At 62.1% G+C, this 19,030-nt stretch overlaps 1 protein-coding gene across 1 annotated transcript in view; it reads right to left on the reverse strand.

The window, feature by feature from the left end:
- Window positions 1-8,899: 8,899 nt before the first annotated feature.
- PLEC (plectin) overlaps window positions 8,900-19,030 on the reverse strand; it is a 107,027-nt gene continuing 96,896 nt past the window's right edge. Inside the window, exons 75-86 of the mRNA XM_054293857.1 lie at window positions 18,619-18,744; window positions 17,656-17,799; window positions 15,228-15,416; window positions 13,413-13,527; window positions 13,174-13,340; window positions 12,268-12,430; window positions 12,040-12,194; window positions 11,883-11,957; window positions 10,353-10,470; window positions 9,646-9,830; window positions 9,428-9,548; window positions 8,900-9,041 (exon numbers count right to left, since the gene is read on the reverse strand). Coding sequence (XP_054149832.1) covers window positions 8,995-9,041; window positions 9,428-9,548; window positions 9,646-9,830; window positions 10,353-10,470; window positions 11,883-11,957; window positions 12,040-12,194; window positions 12,268-12,430; window positions 13,174-13,340; window positions 13,413-13,527; window positions 15,228-15,416; window positions 17,656-17,799; window positions 18,619-18,744 — 1,605 coding nt within the window. The 3' untranslated portion in view covers window positions 8,900-8,994. The remainder of the gene's footprint in view (window positions 9,042-9,427; window positions 9,549-9,645; window positions 9,831-10,352; window positions 10,471-11,882; window positions 11,958-12,039; window positions 12,195-12,267; window positions 12,431-13,173; window positions 13,341-13,412; window positions 13,528-15,227; window positions 15,417-17,655; window positions 17,800-18,618; window positions 18,745-19,030) is intronic.

Below are 19,030 nucleotides of genomic sequence, written 5' to 3' on the forward strand. Positions count from 1 at the left end.
AGAAACTCGCGGGCCTGCCCTCCCCACTGCTCCCTTTCGGAGCTGGGGTCCCTTCTTGAGCGGTTCCCAAAAGGGCTGCGGGGCAGGGGGTGGCCCCATCCCGGTGGGCTGTGCCCTCCACAGAGGAGCTGAGAGTGAAGGGCAGAGACCTCCCACCCCAGGGACAGCGCTGCCTTCATCCCCAGCAGCTCCTCATCCTTGTCTCCATCACCCTCCAAACCCTCACTGCTGCCAGCAGTGCCCCTGTGCCCCGTGGCAGTGGCTGGACCTGGGCTGCAGGTGCAGGGCTGATAAAACCTCAGTGTAGGACTAACCTTGGCACCTGGGGTGGAGAGGGGGACCCTTCCCTGCTCCCCCCGGCTTGCCCACGCCCCTGGATGTGCAGAAAGCCTGAATTGCCCAAAACATGCCCAAACCATCCTGTTGCTGCTTGAGTCACCCAAACATCCCTGCCCTGCCTCCATCAGCAGCTCCACACCCTCTCTCCAGACCCTGCACCAGCCCCACAGCTGCTGCTGCTGCCCCCTGAGCACCCCCAGCCCTCTCCCTGAGCCCCAGCGGCTCGGTGGGTGCTGTAAGAGCAGCAGGTACCACAGGGAGGGGCAAAGAGGCTTTGGGGCCACTGGGGCAGGGGGGCTGTGCCACAACACCCTCGGGGCGAGGCGCTGCGGGGAGGATGCAGCGCTTGGGCAAGGTGTTTATGGGGCGTGGGAGTGTGTTGTCTGGAGAGCTGCCGGTATCCAGGCACGGGCGGGCTGGCTGAGCCCACGGGCACGGAGCCCTGGAGCCTGCACTGGGTGCGGGCAGCCCTGGCAGCTGTGGTGCCATCCCTTCCCATCGGAATGGCACTGAACAGCTGGGCAGGATAGCACTGAACACCTGGGCAGGGTGGGACTGAACAGCTGGGCAGGGTGGCACTGAACACCCGGGTAGGGTGGTGCTGAACACCTGGATAGGGTGGGCACTGAACACCTGGGCAGGGTGGGCACTGAACATCTGGGCAGAGTGGCACTGAACATCTGGGCAGGGTGGGCACCCTGTGCCTGCTGCTGGGACAGTGCCACGCTGGTGGTCCAGAAGGGCAGAGGAACTTGGGCAAGGTCACCCAGAGGTGCAGATCTGAGAGAGGAACCAGGGCAGGGTCACCCAAAGGCACAGATCTGAGAGAGGAACCTGGGCAGGGTCACCTGGAGCACCCAGAGGTTCAGATCTGAGAGGGGAACCTGGGCAGGGTCACCCAGAGCACCCTGAGATCTGAGAGAGGAACCTGGGCAGAGTCGCCTGGATCTGCAGATCTGAGAGAAGAACCTGGGCAGTGTCACCCAGAGCTGCAGATTCAGCAGAGGCACTGGCTGGCACGATGCCCTGGGGACTCGTGGGGCGATGCCTGAGCAGGGGCAGCCCCAGTGGGGCAGTGAGAGGGCCAGGGGCTGCATTCCCTGCCAGGGTGGTGGCTGCAGACCCCATCCCCATCCTGCAGGGATGGCAGCCGTGCCCCACAAACCAGCACAACTTTCTGTGCCCGGGTGTGGGCCGAGGTGTCACTCACGGGAGGTGCTGAGAGCCTTAATCCATGGGCAAACAGGGATGAGAGCTGGGCGATGCCAGCCCCACAGAGCTTCCTGCTGCACCTCGGGGCCCTGTGACCCATGCTGGGCGTTCAGACAGCCCCGGGGCTGCACTGGCACCAGGCATGGACGTGGTGGCGGGCACCGGGCAGATGGGCACGGCTGATGGGGGCACGGCCGATGACCAGGCAGATGGACACGGTGTGGGCATGACCGATGACCAGGCAGATGGCACAGTGTGGGCACAGCCACCCTGCCAGGCTGTAGGGACAGGCGTGAGGGGATCCCAGCTCCCTGTCAGGGCACACAGCACCCAGTGCACTGCGCTGGGCCGAGTAATATGCCTACAGCTTTGTAAAGCATTTTTAAGACTTCAGGTGAAGCTGGGTTCAATGTTTTATGTCTGTACGTGTCAGCTCCTGCTAGGGAAGTTCAGCAGCTGCTGGCTGAGTACAGCTCCTCACTTGGGAGGCTCTGTACCTCCCCTCTCCAGCTTGCAGGCACCTGAGTGAAGAAGCTGTGGTGCAGGACAACCCTGCACCTTCCTAAAAGGAAAGGCTGAGCAGTGAGCTGCCTCTTGGGGAGGGAAAGGCAACTGAATGTGAGTTTGTAAGGGATTCAATCATTTGAAGTCTCTCTGAACCTGCAGGGTTCTGCTCGTGAACCGAGGACTGAAGAGAGGGAAGGGGCTAGGGATTTTTCATGTGTTGGCTCCTATAAACTGGACCACCAGGCACACACGTACTTCCCCGTTACTCAACTTCCAAAGTGAGGCCAAATTGTTCATCCTGGCTGTGGCTCCTTTGCACAAGTCCAGCCACACACTGCGAAGCTGGTTTGGATGATTCCCTTCTCTTCACTGTGCAAAGATGAGTCTGCTTAAACTTGCCTCCATCTCCAAGAGTAGGTGTTGGGAGTGCGCTGGTGTCGGAGTTGTTCTGTGCTGTACCGGGCCATGCTGGGTTGTTCTGGGCCATACTGGGCCATACTGGGCTGTTCCGGGCCATACTGGTCTGTTCTGGGCCGTACCAGGCCGTGCTGGGTTGTTCTGGGTCATACTGGGTTGTTCTGGGCCGTACCAGGCCATACTGGGTTGTTCTGGACCATACTGGGTTGTTCTGGGCCGTACCAGGCCATACTGGGTTGTTCAGGGCCATACCAGGCCATATGGGGCTGTTCTGGGCCATACCAGGCCATACTGGGCTGTTCTGGGCCGTACCAGGCCATACTGGGCTGTTCTGGGCCGTACCAGGCCATACTGGGCTGTTCAGGGCCGTACCAGGCCGTGCTGAACTGTTCTGGGCCATACTGAGCTGTTCAGGGCTGTACCAGGCCGTGCTGAGCTGTTCTGGGCCATACTGGGCTGTTCTGGGCCATACTGGGTTGTTCTGGGCCACACTGGGCTGTTCTGGGCCATACTGGGTTGTTCTGGGCCATACTGGGCCGCGCTGAGCCTGCCACGCTCCCCTCGCCAGAGCAGGGCGGCTGCTGCTGCTGCCCGCGGGCCACCAAGGGGCTGTGGCGTTAATTACCCGTAATTAATGAGCAGCTGCCATTCAGGCAAATCCAACCCAAGCACGGGTGGCTTCATCAAAGCTCCTGGGCTGCTGGCAAGGATGGGGAGTGACCAGCCTGGGCACTTCTCCCCTGGCTGTGGCTGCCAGAGCTCGGTGACACCCTCTGTGGCACCCATGCTGTGCCATGCCAGCCAAGCTGCGGGGCCTCAGTGGCACCTGTGCCATGCCAGCCAAGCTGTGGGGCCACAGCTGTGGGGCTGGGGGGAAAGGGGAGCCCAGAGGGTCTGGGATGGGGTCACGCTGTGCTAGAGGAGCTGTCCTGCAGCAGGAACCCTGCCTGGGTGGGATGGGTGCCATGTCAGGGTGGATGCCATGCCAAGGGTGAGTGCCATGCCAAGGGTGAGTGCCATGCCAGGGTGGGTGCCATGGGCTCCCTGGCAGAGCTGCCATGCCAGGGTGGGTGCCATGCCAAGGGTGGGTGCCATGCCAGTGTGGGTGCCATGGGCTCACTGGCACAGTTGCCATGCCAAGGTGGGTGCCATGCCAGTGTGGGTGCCATGGGCTCACTGGCACAGTTGCCATGCCAAGGTGGGTGCCATGCCAGGGTGGGTGCCATGCCAGTGTGGGTGCCATGCCACATGCCAGGGTGGGTGCCCAGCAGGCAGGACAAGCCCCTGGTGTCACTGACATATTTTATTATTTAAAAACCCTTTCACTGGGATTTTTCCCAGTGCCCCCAGTGCAGACCCTCACTGCCCAGCAGGCAGCACAAGCCCCCTGGTGTCACTTATTATTTATTTAAATAATAAATATTTTATTATTTAAAAACCCTTTCACTAGGATTTTTCTCCTGAGGAGCTGAGAAGCCTCAGAAAATAAATGTAAACAATAACTATCTGATGGAATGTGGTCTGGAGGTGTTTTACCAACAGGTGCATCTTTGATTGGTTGCATGAGAATTGTCTTTAATTAATGGCCAATCACAGCCAGATGTGTTGGACTCTCTTGAGTCTGCTACGAGATTTCGTTATCACTCTTTTCCAGCCTTCTGATGAAATATTTTCTTTTTTCTTTAGTATAGTTTTAGTATAGCATATGTGATGGAATATGCTATACTAAATATTACATTATATTACATATAATATTATGTACATATAATATTACATTATATTACATTACATTGTAATATAGTGTAATACATTACATTATATTACAATATAATATAATATAATTACATTGTATTACAATATATTACATTACAATATATTACATTACAATATATTACATTATATTACATTATACAATATTATGTAATGTAATATAATATAATATAATATATATAGTATAGTATAATATAATATAATACAATATAATATAATATAATATAATGTAATGTAATGTAATGTAATGTAATATATAGTATCAGCCTTCTGAAACACAGAGTCAAGATTCTCATCTATTCCCCCATCCTCAAACACCGCCACCTCCTGTGCTGTGTCCGTCTGTCGCAGTGCGATCAGTCCAGGCTCACGGCCAGACCAAGGACAAGTAGCAGAGTGCACAGACCCCATTTCTGGGGGGCTCTGGGGGGCTTGGGTGGCAGCGCTGGGGGCCAGGCCAGGTCAGGTGTGCACAGCCACCCTCCCCACCCTCCCCACCCCTCGGGGCTGACGCTGCTGAGTCAGGGATGCAAAGAAAGGCTCCAGGTGGATCAGAAGGCGAAAGCTTTTAATGAGAGTAGCGGAACTTTTTATGGTGTGACTCGCTGAGGTGAGACTCCATTGGTCTCAAAGGAGGAACATTTCACATTGACTGTGAATAACACACTGTGGAGAGCCATAAATATAAACAATGGGTACACAACGAGAGATAATAATTGTTTGAAGTCTTCTTCTCTATTGTTTGAAGTCTTCTTCTCTAAGGTTCCCAGGCTCACCCCAATCCATCCAGTGGGAGAGATTATCTCTGTTCTTTCGACTCGAAATTATTGTCTCCAATGGGAGAAATTATCTCTGCTCTTTCTTTGACTCTGAATTATTCTCTCCAATGGGAGAGATTATCTCTGCGCTTTCTTTGATTCAAAATTATTGTCTCCAATGGGAGAGATTATCTCTGTTCTTTCTCCAAGTGAACTGAGAATGGGGGGCAGGATGGGGCTTCCGTGGGGCAGGATGGGGTTTCTATGGGGCATAGTGGGGTTTCCGTGGGGCAGGATCTGGTTTCCATGGGGCAGGATGGGGTTTCCTTGGGGCAGGATGCGGTCTCCATGGGGCACGATGGGATTTCTGTGGAGCAGGGCAGGATGGTGGTTTCCATGGGGCAGGATGGGGTTTCTGTGGGGCAGGGCAGGATGGGATTTTCATGGGGCAGGATGGTGGTTTCTGTGGGGCAGGATGGTGGTTTCCATGGGGCAGGATGGTGGTTTCCATGGGGCAGGATGGGGTTTCTGTGAGGCAGGATGGGGTTTCCGTGGGGCAGGATGGGGTATCCGTGGGGCAGGATGGTGATTTCTGTGGTGCAGGATGGGGTTTCCATGGGGCAGGATGGTGGTTTCTGCTGTGAGGCAGGATGGTGCCTTCCATGGGGCAGGATGGGGTTTCCATGGGGCAGGACAATGGTTTCCATGGGGCAGGGCAGGATGGTCTTGTCTGCATCAGATGGTCTCAACTGGGTCTGATGGCCCCACATGGGGCTGATGGTCCCACTGTGGGGTTGATGGCCCCACATGGGGCTGACAGTCCCACCACAGGGCTGATGGTCTCACCATGGGGCTGATGCTTCAATCTGGAGCTAATGGTCCCACCATGGGGCTGATGGTCCCACCTGGGACTGATGGTCCCACCTGGGGCTGATGGTTCTATCTGCGTCTGATGGTCCAACCATGGTGATGATTGTCCTGTCTGGGGCTGATGGTCCCACCTGTGGCTGGTGGTCCCACCATGGGGCTGATGGTTCTATCTGAGGCTGATGGTGCTACCATGGGGCTGATGGCGTCACCATGGGACTGATGGTGCCACCTGAACTCCCCACCCGCTCACCTGCTGTCCTGGCAGTGCAATCCCTCAAACTTGGCACCAACCCCAGAGAGCCACAGAGGCTCTCCCAGGACATCCCCTCTCCCCACCCCTCTCCCTGAGCACACTGAATTTCCAAGCAGTTCCCGTGAAGTTCCCGTGTGCCCATTCCCGTGCTCCGTGTGGGTGTGCCCGTCCATGGAATCCCTGCCAGCCTCGCTGCCAGCTGACAGCAGCCCGTGTCTCCTGCCTGGGGCTGTGCCACAGTGAAAACACCGAGCAGTTCGGTGTGGGCCCCGCCATGCCGCGCCTGCTGCCCGTGCTTGCCGAGCCAGCGCCGCTGCCTGGGGCTGGGGATGCGCCTGGCACCGGCCGTGGGGCCGGTAATGCCAGTGGTGCCAGGGACCAGCCCCAGCTGGGAGTGGTGGCTGAGATTTCCATGGCACAGGAATGTGGCTGAGATTTCCACGGGCACAGGAATGTGGGTGAGATTTTCACGGGCACAGGAATGTGAGTGACATTTCCATGGGCACAGGAATGTGGGTGAGATTTCCATGGGCACAGAAATGTGGGTGAGATTTCCACGGGCACAGGAATGCGGGTGAGATTTCCATGGCACAGGAATGTGCAACTCAATTTGTGTTGGGAGTTGCAGCCGAGGATGTGTTGGCAGATGTGGCACCAAGAGCCCTGGGCTAAGCCCTGCTCTTGGGGAGCTGTGGCAAAGGGTCCTGACCCATGCCTGGGGTTTCTCCATGCCCAGCACAGGCACAGTTCCACTCCTGGACACTTTGGCTCTGTGCTTATTCAGAAAATAAATAGTGGAGACAGGATTTTAGGGTGAAACAGTGCAAAAACAGAGCTGGAAGCCATGAGGGCATGGCCAGGTGACCAAGGGGATTGGGAAGGGAGAGCCAGGCAGTGCTGGTGGGGGATCAAAGAGTGTGTGGGGTCTGAGACTCCCGTAAATTGGGGAGATGCCAGGCCAGGGTCGTGGTGCTGCAATGCCTGAGGACAGTCCCCATGCTCAAAGTGTCCCCCACATCTCAGAATGGGGACACAACCAGAGCCTCCAGACACCCCATCCCACCCCAACAGGCAGCTGGGCCCATCCCAAAGGGGACAGGACACACAGGGGATGGATGCACAGCTGCTAGGACCCTGCTGGACATGGGGACACACAGGGGATGGATGCACAGCTGCCAGGACCCTGCTGGACATGGGGACACACAGGGGATGGATGCACAGCTGCCAGGACCCTGCTGGATGGGGACACACAGGGGATGGATGCACAGCTGCCAGGACCCTGCTGGACATGGGGACACACAGGGGATGGATGCACAGCTGCCAGGACCCTGCTGGATGGGGACACATAGGGGATGGATGCACAGCTGCCAGGACCGTGCTGGACATGGGGACACACAGGGGATGGATGCACAGCTGCCAGGACCCTGCTGGACATGGGGACACACAGGGGATGGATGCACAGCTGCCAGGACCGTGCTGGATGGGGACATTCCCGGTGCCATCAGGGCTGTGGGTGCCCAGAGAGCCGCCAGCACCCGGGACAGGATCTTCCCTCTCTCCGCACTGCCCACGATGGGTGCTGGTGCCAGCTGGAATGCCACCAGGAATGGCAGCAATGCCTTCCGTGGAAAGGAGGGGATGCGGTGCTGGCACCGCTGCAGCGCCTGGGGCTCCTGTGCCACTGGCTGGGGCACACCCAGCCCTGCCCGGCCACCGGGTGACACCACGCTGGTGGCACCTGCTGTGGTGAGGGGACACCCCTTGCCATGACAGCAGAGTGAGGGGTGGACAGACTGACAGACTGCAGCCCCTTGTCCTGGTCAGATGGACAGACTGACAGACTGCAGCACCTTGTCCCAAGCGCACAGACAGACTGACAGAATGCAGCTCCTTGTCCAGACAGACAGACAGGCAGATAGACTGATGGACTGTAGCTCCTTGTCCTGGTCAGATGGACAGACTGACGGACTGCAGCCCCTTGTCCTGGGCACACAGACAGACTCACAGAATGCAGCTCCTTGTCCAGACAGACAGACAGGCAGACAGACTGATGGACTGCAGCCCCTTGTCCTGGCCAGATGGATAGATGGACAGACTGCACCTCCCCATCCTGACAGTGGGGTGAGCACACAAACCAGACACACTGCAGCCTCCCGCCCCTAGCAGACGGACAGAGAGACCGACTAACCCCTCCTTCGGCCGAGGCACGGCGCGGAGCCCCTCCCCACGCAGACGGACGGACGGACGGACAGACGGGGCGCCGGTAGAAAAAGGAACCTCACTACAGTTTATTGTGGCGGCGGGCGCGCCCGGCCGGGGTTACATTCAGCTCTACTGCTCTCCGGTTAGTGGGGGTGGCGCGGGCATGCGGCGGAGGGGCGGGGGTCCCGCTGCCCCCGGTGCCGCCGGCAGGACGGGACGGGACGGGACGGGACCCCGGGGCAGGGGGCGGCCGGAGCACCCCCAAGGCCGAGGGGTGAGGGTTAGCACCAGAATGGGGGCTCCCGGTGCCGGGTACCGAGCCCGGCCGCCTCCCGGGCCGGGGCGGGGGAGGCACCGTGGGCACCCCCGTGAGCAATGCCCGGTGCCGGGGGTACCGGCGGCACGGGAGGAGGGCGGGGGGTGCCCGGCCGGTCCCGCAGCCCCGGGCGCTCGGAGCGGAGCCCGGGGGCTCGCTGGGCGTCGGGAGGCGATGCTTGCATATCCTCTGGAACGGGCCCCGGCGCCGCGGTCGGTGCCGGCCGTCCAGCTCAGCCCCGCTCGGGGGGCTGCAGCGCCGGGCCGGAGACCCGCGGGGGGCGCGGCCCCGTGCAGGAGGGTCCTGAGTGGGGCCGGCCGAGGGTGCTGGGCGCAGGGCGGGCGCGGGGCTCAGCGGCAGGGGCTGCAGCGCTCCGGAGGGGACCCTTCGGGCGGCTCTGCGGGGGCACGGAGGGGATGGATGGAGCGCGGAGCTCGGCCGGCCCCGGCTCCAGCGCTGCGAGGGACGGGGGACAGCCCCGCTGCCCTGCGGCACAGCGCGCACCCAGCCCGGTCCCCGGTGCGCCCCAACCCCGCCGCCCTGAGCACAGAGCGCACCCCGCCCGGCTCCCCGGCTCCCCCCAGCCTGGGAGCGCCACAGCCCGGCTCCCCGGTGACCCCCATCCCCACGGAGCTCACCTCGAGGTGGCACAGCCCGGTTCCCGGTGCCCCCCAGCCCCGCCGCCGTGAGCACAGAGCGCACCCAGCCCGGCTCCCCGGCTCCCCCCAGCCTGGGAGCGCCACAGCCCGGCTCCCCTGTGCCCCCCAGCCCCACGGCACTAACCTGGCGGTGCCACAGGCAGGCTCTCCTCAGCCGCGCTGAACTGCAGCTCGGCTCCGTCGGGCAGCCCCGAGCCCCGGGAGCGCGGACAGCGGTCCCCGGAGCGCGTCCTCCGCAGCACCGACTGGGGACGGTGAGGATGAGGGTGAGATTGAGGGTCAGAGCCCGCGGAGGGCGGGTTGGGGGACTCGGGACTGCAGGGGGCGCTCCGTGGTTCGTACCTTCCTGGCCAGGGGGCTGCTGGGGGCCGAGGCGCTGCTGTAGAGGCTGAGGCTGGAGTTGGAGCGGCTCGGGGACAGCACTTTGGAGGAGGCGGCCGACTGGGTCCCGGCGCACCTGGCGGCGGCTCCGAACACGTCTGAGGACAGGTACTTCTCGTTGATCTTCAGGTTGGTCCTTCCCTTCACTGGGGACAACGGAGGGGGTGAGTGGAGTGCCAGGAGTGTGAGACCGTGGGGAGTGCTGTGCCCCCCTGTCACAGACATCTTTCACGAAAAACCCTTTCGTTAGGATTTTTCCTCCTGAGAAGCCGAGAGGCCTCAGGAGCAAAATGTAAACATTGATTGTCTGCTGCTGTGGAATGCAACAGGTGCATCTGTGATTGGTTTCATGTGCTTGTTTCTAGTTAATGGCCAATCACAGCCAGTTAGCTTGGACTCTCTGTCCAAGACAAGCTTTTGTTATCATTCTTTCTGATCCTATTCTTAGTTAGCCTTCTGATGAGAACCTTTTCTATTCTTTTAGTATAGTTTTAATGTAATATATATAATAAAATAATAAATCAGCGTTCTGAAACGCAGAGTCAGATCCTCGTCTCTTACCTCATCCCAGAACCCCTGTGAACACACCCCCCATGGCCCCCCCATGGCCCCGCACACACCGTGGGACCCCACCAGAGAAATGCCCGGAGTGGGACCCCTGCACCCACCTCTGCAGGGGTCGTTCTTCACCAGGAACTCGTCGAGGGCAATCCAGCCGCCGCCCACCCGCACCATGAGGGTGCTGCGCAGGATCCGCACCATCCGCAGCTGCTGGGACTCCCCAAACTGCGGGGAGAGGGACGCTGGGGCAGGGCTGGGTGTGGGGAAGGGGCGCCAGAGCAGGGGGCAGCACCCAGACCTGCCCCTCCCTGCTACCCCTCCAGCCCCACTGGCACTGCCTCCTGTCACCGACATATTTTTAAGGAAAATCCTTTCGTTAGGATCTTTTCTCCTGAGAAGCTGAGAAGCTTCAGCTTCTTCATGTTTTGCTGGTTTGGGATGTGATTTGCAGAATTGTTTACCCAGGATGTAAAATTGTTTTTACTTGATGACCAATGACAGGCACCTGTGTCGAGGCCGTGAGCAGTCACAAGATTTTTTTATTCATTCCATTCTTTTTTAGCCTTCCGATGTCTCCTTTCTCTTTTTTAGTATAGTTTTAGTATTTAATTTTCTTTTAATATAATATATATCATAAAATAATAAATCAGCCTTCTGAAACATGGAGTCAGATCCTCGTCTCTTCCCTTGTTGGAGTTGTCTGAAAATTCTACACCCTTCCATAGGGGCCAGGGCTCCTCAGGGCAGGGGCATGTGCCCCCTGCTCACCCTGGCACACGGGCACTGCAGGACCCCTGTATGGGCACAGGGATGTGCCCCCTGCCCACCCTGGCACACGGGCACTGCAGGACCCCTGTATTGGCACAGGGATGTGCCCCCTCCCTGCCTGGGCACACGGGCACTGCAGGACCCCTGTATGGGGATGTGGCCCCTCCCTGTCCTGGCACACGGGCACTGCAGGACCCCTGTATTGGCACGGGGATGTGCCCCCTCCCTGCCCTGGCACACGGGCACTGCAGGACCCCTGTATTGGCACAGGGATGTGCCCCCTCCCTGCCTGGGCACACGGGCACTGCAGGACCCCTGTATTGGCACAGGGATGTGCCCCCTCCCTGCCTGGGCACACGGGCACTGCAGGACCCCTGTATGGGGATGTGCCCCCTCCATGTCCCAGCACACGGGCACTGCAGGACCCCTGTATTGGCGAGGGGATGTGGCCCCTCCCTGTCCTGGCACACGGGCACTGCAGGACCCCTGTATTGGCACGGGGATGTGGCCCCTCCCTGCCCTGGCACACGGGCACTGCAGGACCCCTGTATGGGCACGGAGATGTGCCCCCTCCCTGCCCTGGCACTCGGGCACTGCGGGACCCCTGTATGGGGATGTGCCCCCTCCCTGCCCTGGCACACGGGCACTGCAGGACCCCTGTATGGGCACGGAGATGTGCCCCCTCCCTGCCCTGGCACTCGGGCACTGCGGGACCCCTGTATGGGGATGTGCCCCCTCCCTGCCCTGGCACATGGGCACTGCAGGACCCCTGCATGGGCACGGGGATGTGGCCCCTCCCTGTCCTGGCACACGGGCACTGCACAGGGCACGGGGCTGGTACAGGTGTCAGAGCCCAGCTTGGCACTTACCCGGTACCTGTTGGCGCTGATCTGCTCCACCTGGAAGCGCTTGGCGCAGTTGCACTGGGCCACTTGCCGGTTCACCTGTGGGGGCACGCTCAGCTCAGCCCCAGGCGGGGTCCCCACCCTTCCAGGCGCCCCCCAGCCCCGCTGCCCGGCCCCACACCTCGTCCTGGATCTGGTCAGCATCAGCAGAGCGGCGCAGTGGGTCCCGGTTGGGGTGCAGGGCGCTGACGAACTCGTAGTAGTCGATGAAGCCGTCGCCATTCATGTCGAAGATGGTAGCCACAGCATTCATCTCCAGCACGTTGGTGGGGAACTCTGGGGGGGGACAGAGACCATCAGCCCCCAGTTCCAGCCCCTCATCCCCCTCCAGCCCCTCCAAGGCACGCACTGGAGGCCAGGACACTCTCGATGAACTCGCGCTGGCTGATGCGCCCGTCCTGGTCCCTGTCGATGCCGCGGAACACGTCCAGGACGCGTGACTTCATCTGGCTGATCCACTGCATGTAGCGCTTCCTCCACACCCCAAAGTCAAAGTGCGCGAACTCCTCCAGCTGGGAGGGGCACGGAGGGGATGAGCAGGACGCCCTCATGCCCCCCGGTTCATCACGCTGTGCCCCAGCTCCCCAGCCTGGCTGCTCCCAGCCCTGGCCCTGCTACAGCTGCAAGGGGGGTCTCTGCCCAGGACCCCCACTCTGTGGTGCAGGGGGCTCCAGCAGCCCCTCTGGGTCATCAGGGTGCACCCATGGGAGGGACAGGGACAGGGGACAGGGCCCTGCAGGGACAGACTTCATCTGGCTGATCCACTGCATGTAGCGCTTCCTCCAGACCCCAAAGTCAAAGTGCGCGAACTCCTCCAGCTGGGAGGGGCACAGAGGGGATGAGCAGGACCCCCTCACGCCCCTCTCATGCCCCCCTCATGCCCCTTGCCCCAGCCTGATTCACGATGCTGTGCCCACGGGCAGCCTCAGCTCCACAGCCTGGCTGCTCCCAGCCCTGGCCCTGCTACGGCTGCAAGGGTGGGGTCTCTGCCCAGGACCCCCCACTCTGTGGTGCAGGGGGCTCCAGCAGCCACTCTGGGATATCAGGGTGCACCCATGGGAGGGACAGGGACAGGGGACAGGGCACAGGACAGGGGAGCGAGGGACAGGGACAGGGGACAGAGCCCTGCAGGGACAGGCTCTGGGGCTGCTGACCCCTTCCCCATGACCTGGCCGGGGGGGGGCCATGGTCAGAAGATGAGAGGAGCTGCTCAGGACCCCCCAGAGCACAGGGACACCCCCGGTGCCAGCCGTACCTCCCGCAGGCGCTGCAGGGCCGTCTCCAGCCGGTACTGCCGGTCCAGGGCCAGCAGCCAGAGCTGCTGCCAGCGGTGCAGGAGCTGCGCCATCAGCGGCGTCTGGGGCTCCAGCGCCCCGAGCGGCGCCGCCGCCGTGCCCTGCGCCTTCCCGCCGCTGCGGCGACCTGCGGACAGCGGGTCAGGGGGCAGCCGGGGGTCCCGGGCCGTGGGAGGGGGGCGATGATGGGGCTCCTTACGTGTGGCCAGCCGGCGGGTGGCCGGGGGGCCCAGGTCCACCGCCAGCTTCCGCTTGCAGCTCTTGGTCACCTTCTCTACGTCAGGCTGCTTGCGGTTCAGCTCCTCCATGAACACCTGCGGAGAAGGGCTGGCGCTGAGCACGGGCTGGCACAGCCTCCTGTGCTCCAGAGCCCCCTAACTCCTTGTTTCACAGCCCCCCATGCTCCACAGCCCCCCAGTTCCCTGTGCTCCAGAGCCCCCCATGCTCCAGAGACCCCATTACCCTGTGCTCGAGAGCCCCCCAGCCTCCTGTGTTCAACAGCCCCCTGTGCTCCAGAGCCCCCCAGTTCCCTGTGGTCCACAGCCCCCTCTACTTCAGAGCCCCCCGGGCTCTGCAGTCCTCCGTTCTCCACAGCCCCGCAGTGCTCCACAGCCCCCCATATTTCACAGCCCCCCATGCTCCCGAGCCACCCGTGCTCCCCAGTTCCCCATATTCCCCAGCCCCCTATTTTCCACAGCCCCCCATACTCCCCAGCCCCCTCAATATTCCACAGCCCCCATATTGCCCAGCCCCCTCAGTGCTCCCCAGCCCTCCAGATTCCACAGCCCCCCCATATTCTACACCTCCAAGCTCCACAACACCCCCTGTTCTCCACAGCCCCCTGTGCTCCACAGCCTCCCAGTTCCTTGTGTTCCACAGGCCCCCGTGCTCCCTGGGCCCCCATATTCCACAGCCCCCCCCGTTCTCCAGAGCCCCCCATATTCCACAGTCCCTTGTGCTCCACAGCCCCCCCATATTCCAGAGTCCCCCAGCCTCCCAGCCCCCTTTTCTCCACAGGCCCCCCATATTCCACAGCCCTGCCCATGCCCCCCAGCCCCCCATACTCCACAGCCCCCTATAATCCACAGCCCCCTGTGCCAAAGAAGCATCACCCAGGGGGTTCCCGTGCCCCCCAAACCCCTCGGTCAGGTCTTCTGCTGGCCCAGGGTTGGTTGGGGTGTGCTGTGGGGTCCTGCTGTCCCCAAGGCCAGCCAGGTAGGTCCCACTGTCCCCATGCCCAGCAGGTTTCAGGCAACCCTGTCCCCAATGCCAGCCAGTTTCAGGGTCCCGCTGTCCCCAATGCCCAGCCGGTAACGGGTCACCCTGTCCCCAAGGCCAGCCAGTTTCGGGGTCCCATTGCCCCCAATGCCCAGCCGGTTTGGGGTCCCACTGTCCCCATGCCCCGCCGGTTTCAGGGTCCCCCTGTCCTAACCCTAACCCTAACCCTAACCCTAACCCTAACCCTAACCTGACTAACCCTGTCCATGCCCAGCCAGGGTCAGGGTCCCCCTGTCCCCATGCCCAGCCAGTGTCAGGGTCCCCCTGTCCCCAATATCAGCCGTTGTCGGGGTCCCGCTGTCCCTAATGCCAGCTGGCTTCGGGGTCCCACTGTCCCCAATGTCAGCTGGTGTCGGGGTCCCCCTGTCCCCAATACCAGCCAGTTTTCGGGGTCCCACTGTCCCCATGCCCAGCCGGTTTTGGTGTCCTGCTGTCCACATGCCCAGCAGGTTTCAGGGTCCCGCTGTCCCCATGGCCAGCCGGGGTGTGTCAGAGGGGTCCCACTGTCCCCATGCCCAGCCAGTGTCAGGGTCCCGCTGTCCCCAATGCCAGCCGGTTTCGGGGTCCCCCTGTCCCCATGCCCAGCCGGTTTCGGGGTCCCCCTGTCCTCATGCCCAGCCGGGGGGGGGTCTCCCTGTCCCCAGTGCCAGCCAGTGTCAGGGTCCCGCTGTCCCCAATGCCAGCCGGTTTCGGGGTCCCCCTGTCCCCATGCCCAGCTGGTTGCGGGGTCCCTCACCGCGTGCTGCGCGCTGAGCTCCTCCAGCGGCTCGGCCTCCTCGGGCAGCGGCTCCTGGTCGCGCAGCCCCAGCGCCTCCTCGGCCGCCGTGATCCACTCCAGCAGCTGCTCCGCGTCCTCCCGCTCGGCCGCCAGCGCCGCCGCCTGCGCCCGCAGCCGCTCGCCCTGCTGCTGCGCCCAGCTCAGCACCTGCGGGGCGGCCGGGGCGGTGGGGCGAGCGGGGCACGGGGAGGGCACACTAGTGTGCGCCCGGAGGTCACCCAGATGGGATATAGGGCTGGGATATGGGGCAGCGACACGGGGGACACGGGGAGGGCACCCAGTGTGCGCCCCAGAGTCCCCGGGCTGGGAGACAGGGCTGGGATACGGGGCAGGGACACGGGGAGGGCACCCCAGTGTGCACCCCGAGGTCCCTGGGCTGGGATATAGGGCTGGGATATGGGGCTGGGATATGGGGCAGGGACACGGGGGACACGGGGAGGGCACCCACTGTGTACCCCAAGGACCCCAACTGGGATATAGGGCTGGGATATGGGGCAGGGATATGGGGACACTGGGAGGGCACCCCACTGCGCACCCTGAGGTCCCCCGGCTGGGATATGGGACTGGGATATGGGGCAGGGACATGGGGCTGGGACCCGGGGCAGGGATATGGGGCTGGGACATGGGAACATGGGGAGGGCACCCCAGTGTGCCCCCCAGGGTCCTCGGGCTGGGCCATGGGGCTGGGATATAGGGCAGGGACACGGGGAGGGCACCCCAGTGTGCGTCCCAAGGTCCGCCCCATGGGACACCGGACACGGGGAGGGCACCTACTGCGCACCCCAACATCCCCTGGCTGGGATATAGGGCTGGGATATGGGGCAGAGGCATGGGGCAGGGACACTGGACGGGGATATATGGCAGGGACATGGAGCAGGGACATGGGGCAGGGATATGGGGCAAGGACATGGGGCAGGGACACAGATATGGGGCTGGAACATGGGGCTGAGATATGGGGCAGGGACAAGAGGCAAGGACACGGGGCAGGGACACTGGGCAGGGACACTGGGCAGGTACATGGGTCTGCATCACAGGGGCAGGGATATGGGGCTGGGACATGGGGCAGGGACATGGGGCTGGAACACGGGGCAGGGATATGGGACAAGGACATGGGGCAGGGACAGAGATATGGGGCTGCAACATGGGGTAGGGATATGGGGCAGGGACAAGGGGCAGGGACACTGGGCAGGCACACGGGTCTGCATCACGGGGGCAGGGATATGGGGCTGGGACATGGGACAGGGATATGGAGCAGGGATTTGGGACAGAGACACTGGGCAGGCACACTGGGCAAGGATGCGCACCCCAAGGTCCCCCACCTGGGACACGGGGCAGGGACATGGGTCTGGGATATGGGAAAGGGACATGGGAGCAGGGACATAGGGCAGGGACACTGGGCAGGGACATGGGGCAGCACCAGGCTCCTGCTGGGCAGCAGGGTCAGGCCCGGGGGTGCTGCCCCCCACATTCCAAGGGTCCCCAGGTCTGTGCTGTGTGGCCATGCCGGCTGCTCTCCCATTTTGGGGTGCGCGGGGTGAGGGGGGCAGCCCCACGGCAGATCCAGAGCAGATCCTGCAGCTCTGTGCTCAATAAAGGCTTTGTGTGGGATTGGCTGAACTGGCCAGACCAGTCCCAGGAGCGCCAGAGCCTCTCACCTGCAAATCCAGAGCAGCCCAGGGCGGCTCTGGGCCACTGTGGAGCCAGGTCTGGGGTGGGGGTCCCAGGACACTGCTCCCACCTTTCCCTGCCTCAGCTCTATGGCAGCCACATTGCACAGGAATGAGTCACCACCCTCCTAGGGGGCTGTGGGGGCCCCAGGTGACCCTGTGAGGCCACAGGGTGGGGGACCATGGGGTGACACTGGCAAGGCCAAGGCCCCCAAGGGCTGAGCACCCCCAGATCCTGCAGTGCTCTGGTTGGGGGGGCTGCACCTGATAGTCCCTGGTGCTGGGAGAGGTGTGGGGCAGGGGGACAGGTGTGGGGCTGTGGGACAGGTGTGGGGCACTGGGACAGGTGTGGGGCTGTGCTTTCCCCAGGTGTGGGGCACTGGAACAGGTGTGGGGCCATGAGACAGGTGTGGGGCCGTGCTTTCCCCAGGTGTGGAGCACTGGGATAGGTGTGGGGCGGTGGGACAGGTGTGGGGCACTGGGACAGATGTGGGGCACTGGGACAGATGTGGGGCCGTGCTTTCCCAGGTGTGGGACAGGTGTGGGGCCATGCTTTCCCCAGGTGTGGGGCCGTGCTTTCCCCAGGTGTGGGGCAGTGGGGTGGGTGCGGGGCAGTGGGATAGGTATGGGGCCATGCTTTCCCCAGGTGTGGGGCCGTGCTTTCCCCAGGTGTGGGCACCACTCTGCCCCCCCGGGCAGGGATGGGGCCCCCGTCTCACCTCCTGGAAGCGGCTCTTGGCGACCGTGACCCAGGATTTGATGGTGATGACGGAGTCGGGGTGGCAGGTGCTGAGGATCTCCTCCCCCAGCGAGGTGATGCACTCCAGCTCCAGCTGCTGGCACTGCAGGGACTGCATCAGCTCCTGGGGGCACAGGGACACGGCACTGTGAGGCCTCAGCCCTCCAGACACCACCAGGATTGGGGGATTGGGGCGGGGGTACCCAAACCTCCCCACCTCAGGGCATTTGGGGCCCCAAACCCCATGGTTTTGGTGTGCTGGGACTCAACATCCCAAATCTCTCAGTGGTGGCACCTGTCACCCTGGTTTTTTAAGATTTTCTAAGCCTTCTGGTGTTGACACTCTTGTAGAGAACTTTCTCACACACTTTCTGTAAATAACTCATTGATTTGCGTTCCTTTATGGAGGAGGAGAGAGTTGATGGACTGTTGGTTTGTCCAGTGTCATTGGAGAGGTGGCACTGTCACCCTCCAATCCGCTGTCACTTTTGGAAAAACTATAAATGTTGGAGTCAGAAACTAAACTTCCCTTTTCTCTTCACCTTGAGAACAGGGATGTGTGCTCATGTTCTTTCGTGTCCTATAGTGACAGGCACCCAAAATCCCTGTGGGGATCCCACAGCCCAGCTGGGCTGGCTGACCCAGTGACGGAGCTCCTGGGGCAAAGCTGGGGTTGCTGGGGGCCAATGGGGGCCAGTGGAGGCCAATGGGGGCCAATGGAGGCCAATGGGGGCCAATGGAAGCCAGTGGACGCCAGTGGGGGCCAATGGAGGCCAATGGGGGCCAATGGGGCCAATGCAGGCCAATGGGGGCCAATGGGGGCCAATGGGGGCCAATGAGGGCCAATGGGGGCCAGTGGGGGCCAGTGGGGGCCAGTGGACGCCAGTGGGGGCCAATGGAGGCCAATGGGGGCCAATGAGGGCCAATGGGGGCCGGCACCCACCTGCAGCTGGGCCTGGCACTCATGCACGGCCGCCTCCTCCTCGGGGAACACTCCGTACTTGAGCGTCTTCTCCGACTCCGTCAGGCGCCCCAGGAAGGAGTGCACCAGGGTGTGGAACTCCTCCGCCTGCCACCACAGTGGGGACCCGCTTAGCACCCACCCTGCAGCCCCTGAGCCCCCTGAACCTGCTGGCCAGCCCCTGAGCCCTGCTGGGCATGGACCAGCCCCTGGCACAGGCAACGGGTGCATGCTGTGCCCAGGGAGAGCTGCTGCCAGCCCCGCTCCAGCCCCACAGTGGGATCGAGGGGAGACCCCACAGCAAGCTCTAGAGTGGGACACAATTTCCTCTGAGCCTCCCTGTGCCACTCTGCGCCACCCAGCTGCCTGCCCCAGGCACTGTGCACACATTCAC

The sequence above is a fragment of the Melozone crissalis genome, unplaced genomic scaffold (assembly GCF_028551555.1).
Source record: "Melozone crissalis strain CALT ecotype California unplaced genomic scaffold, PUWL_Pcris_2 ptg000195l_1, whole genome shotgun sequence".
NCBI classification, from domain to species: domain Eukaryota; kingdom Metazoa; phylum Chordata; class Aves; order Passeriformes; family Passerellidae; genus Melozone; species Melozone crissalis.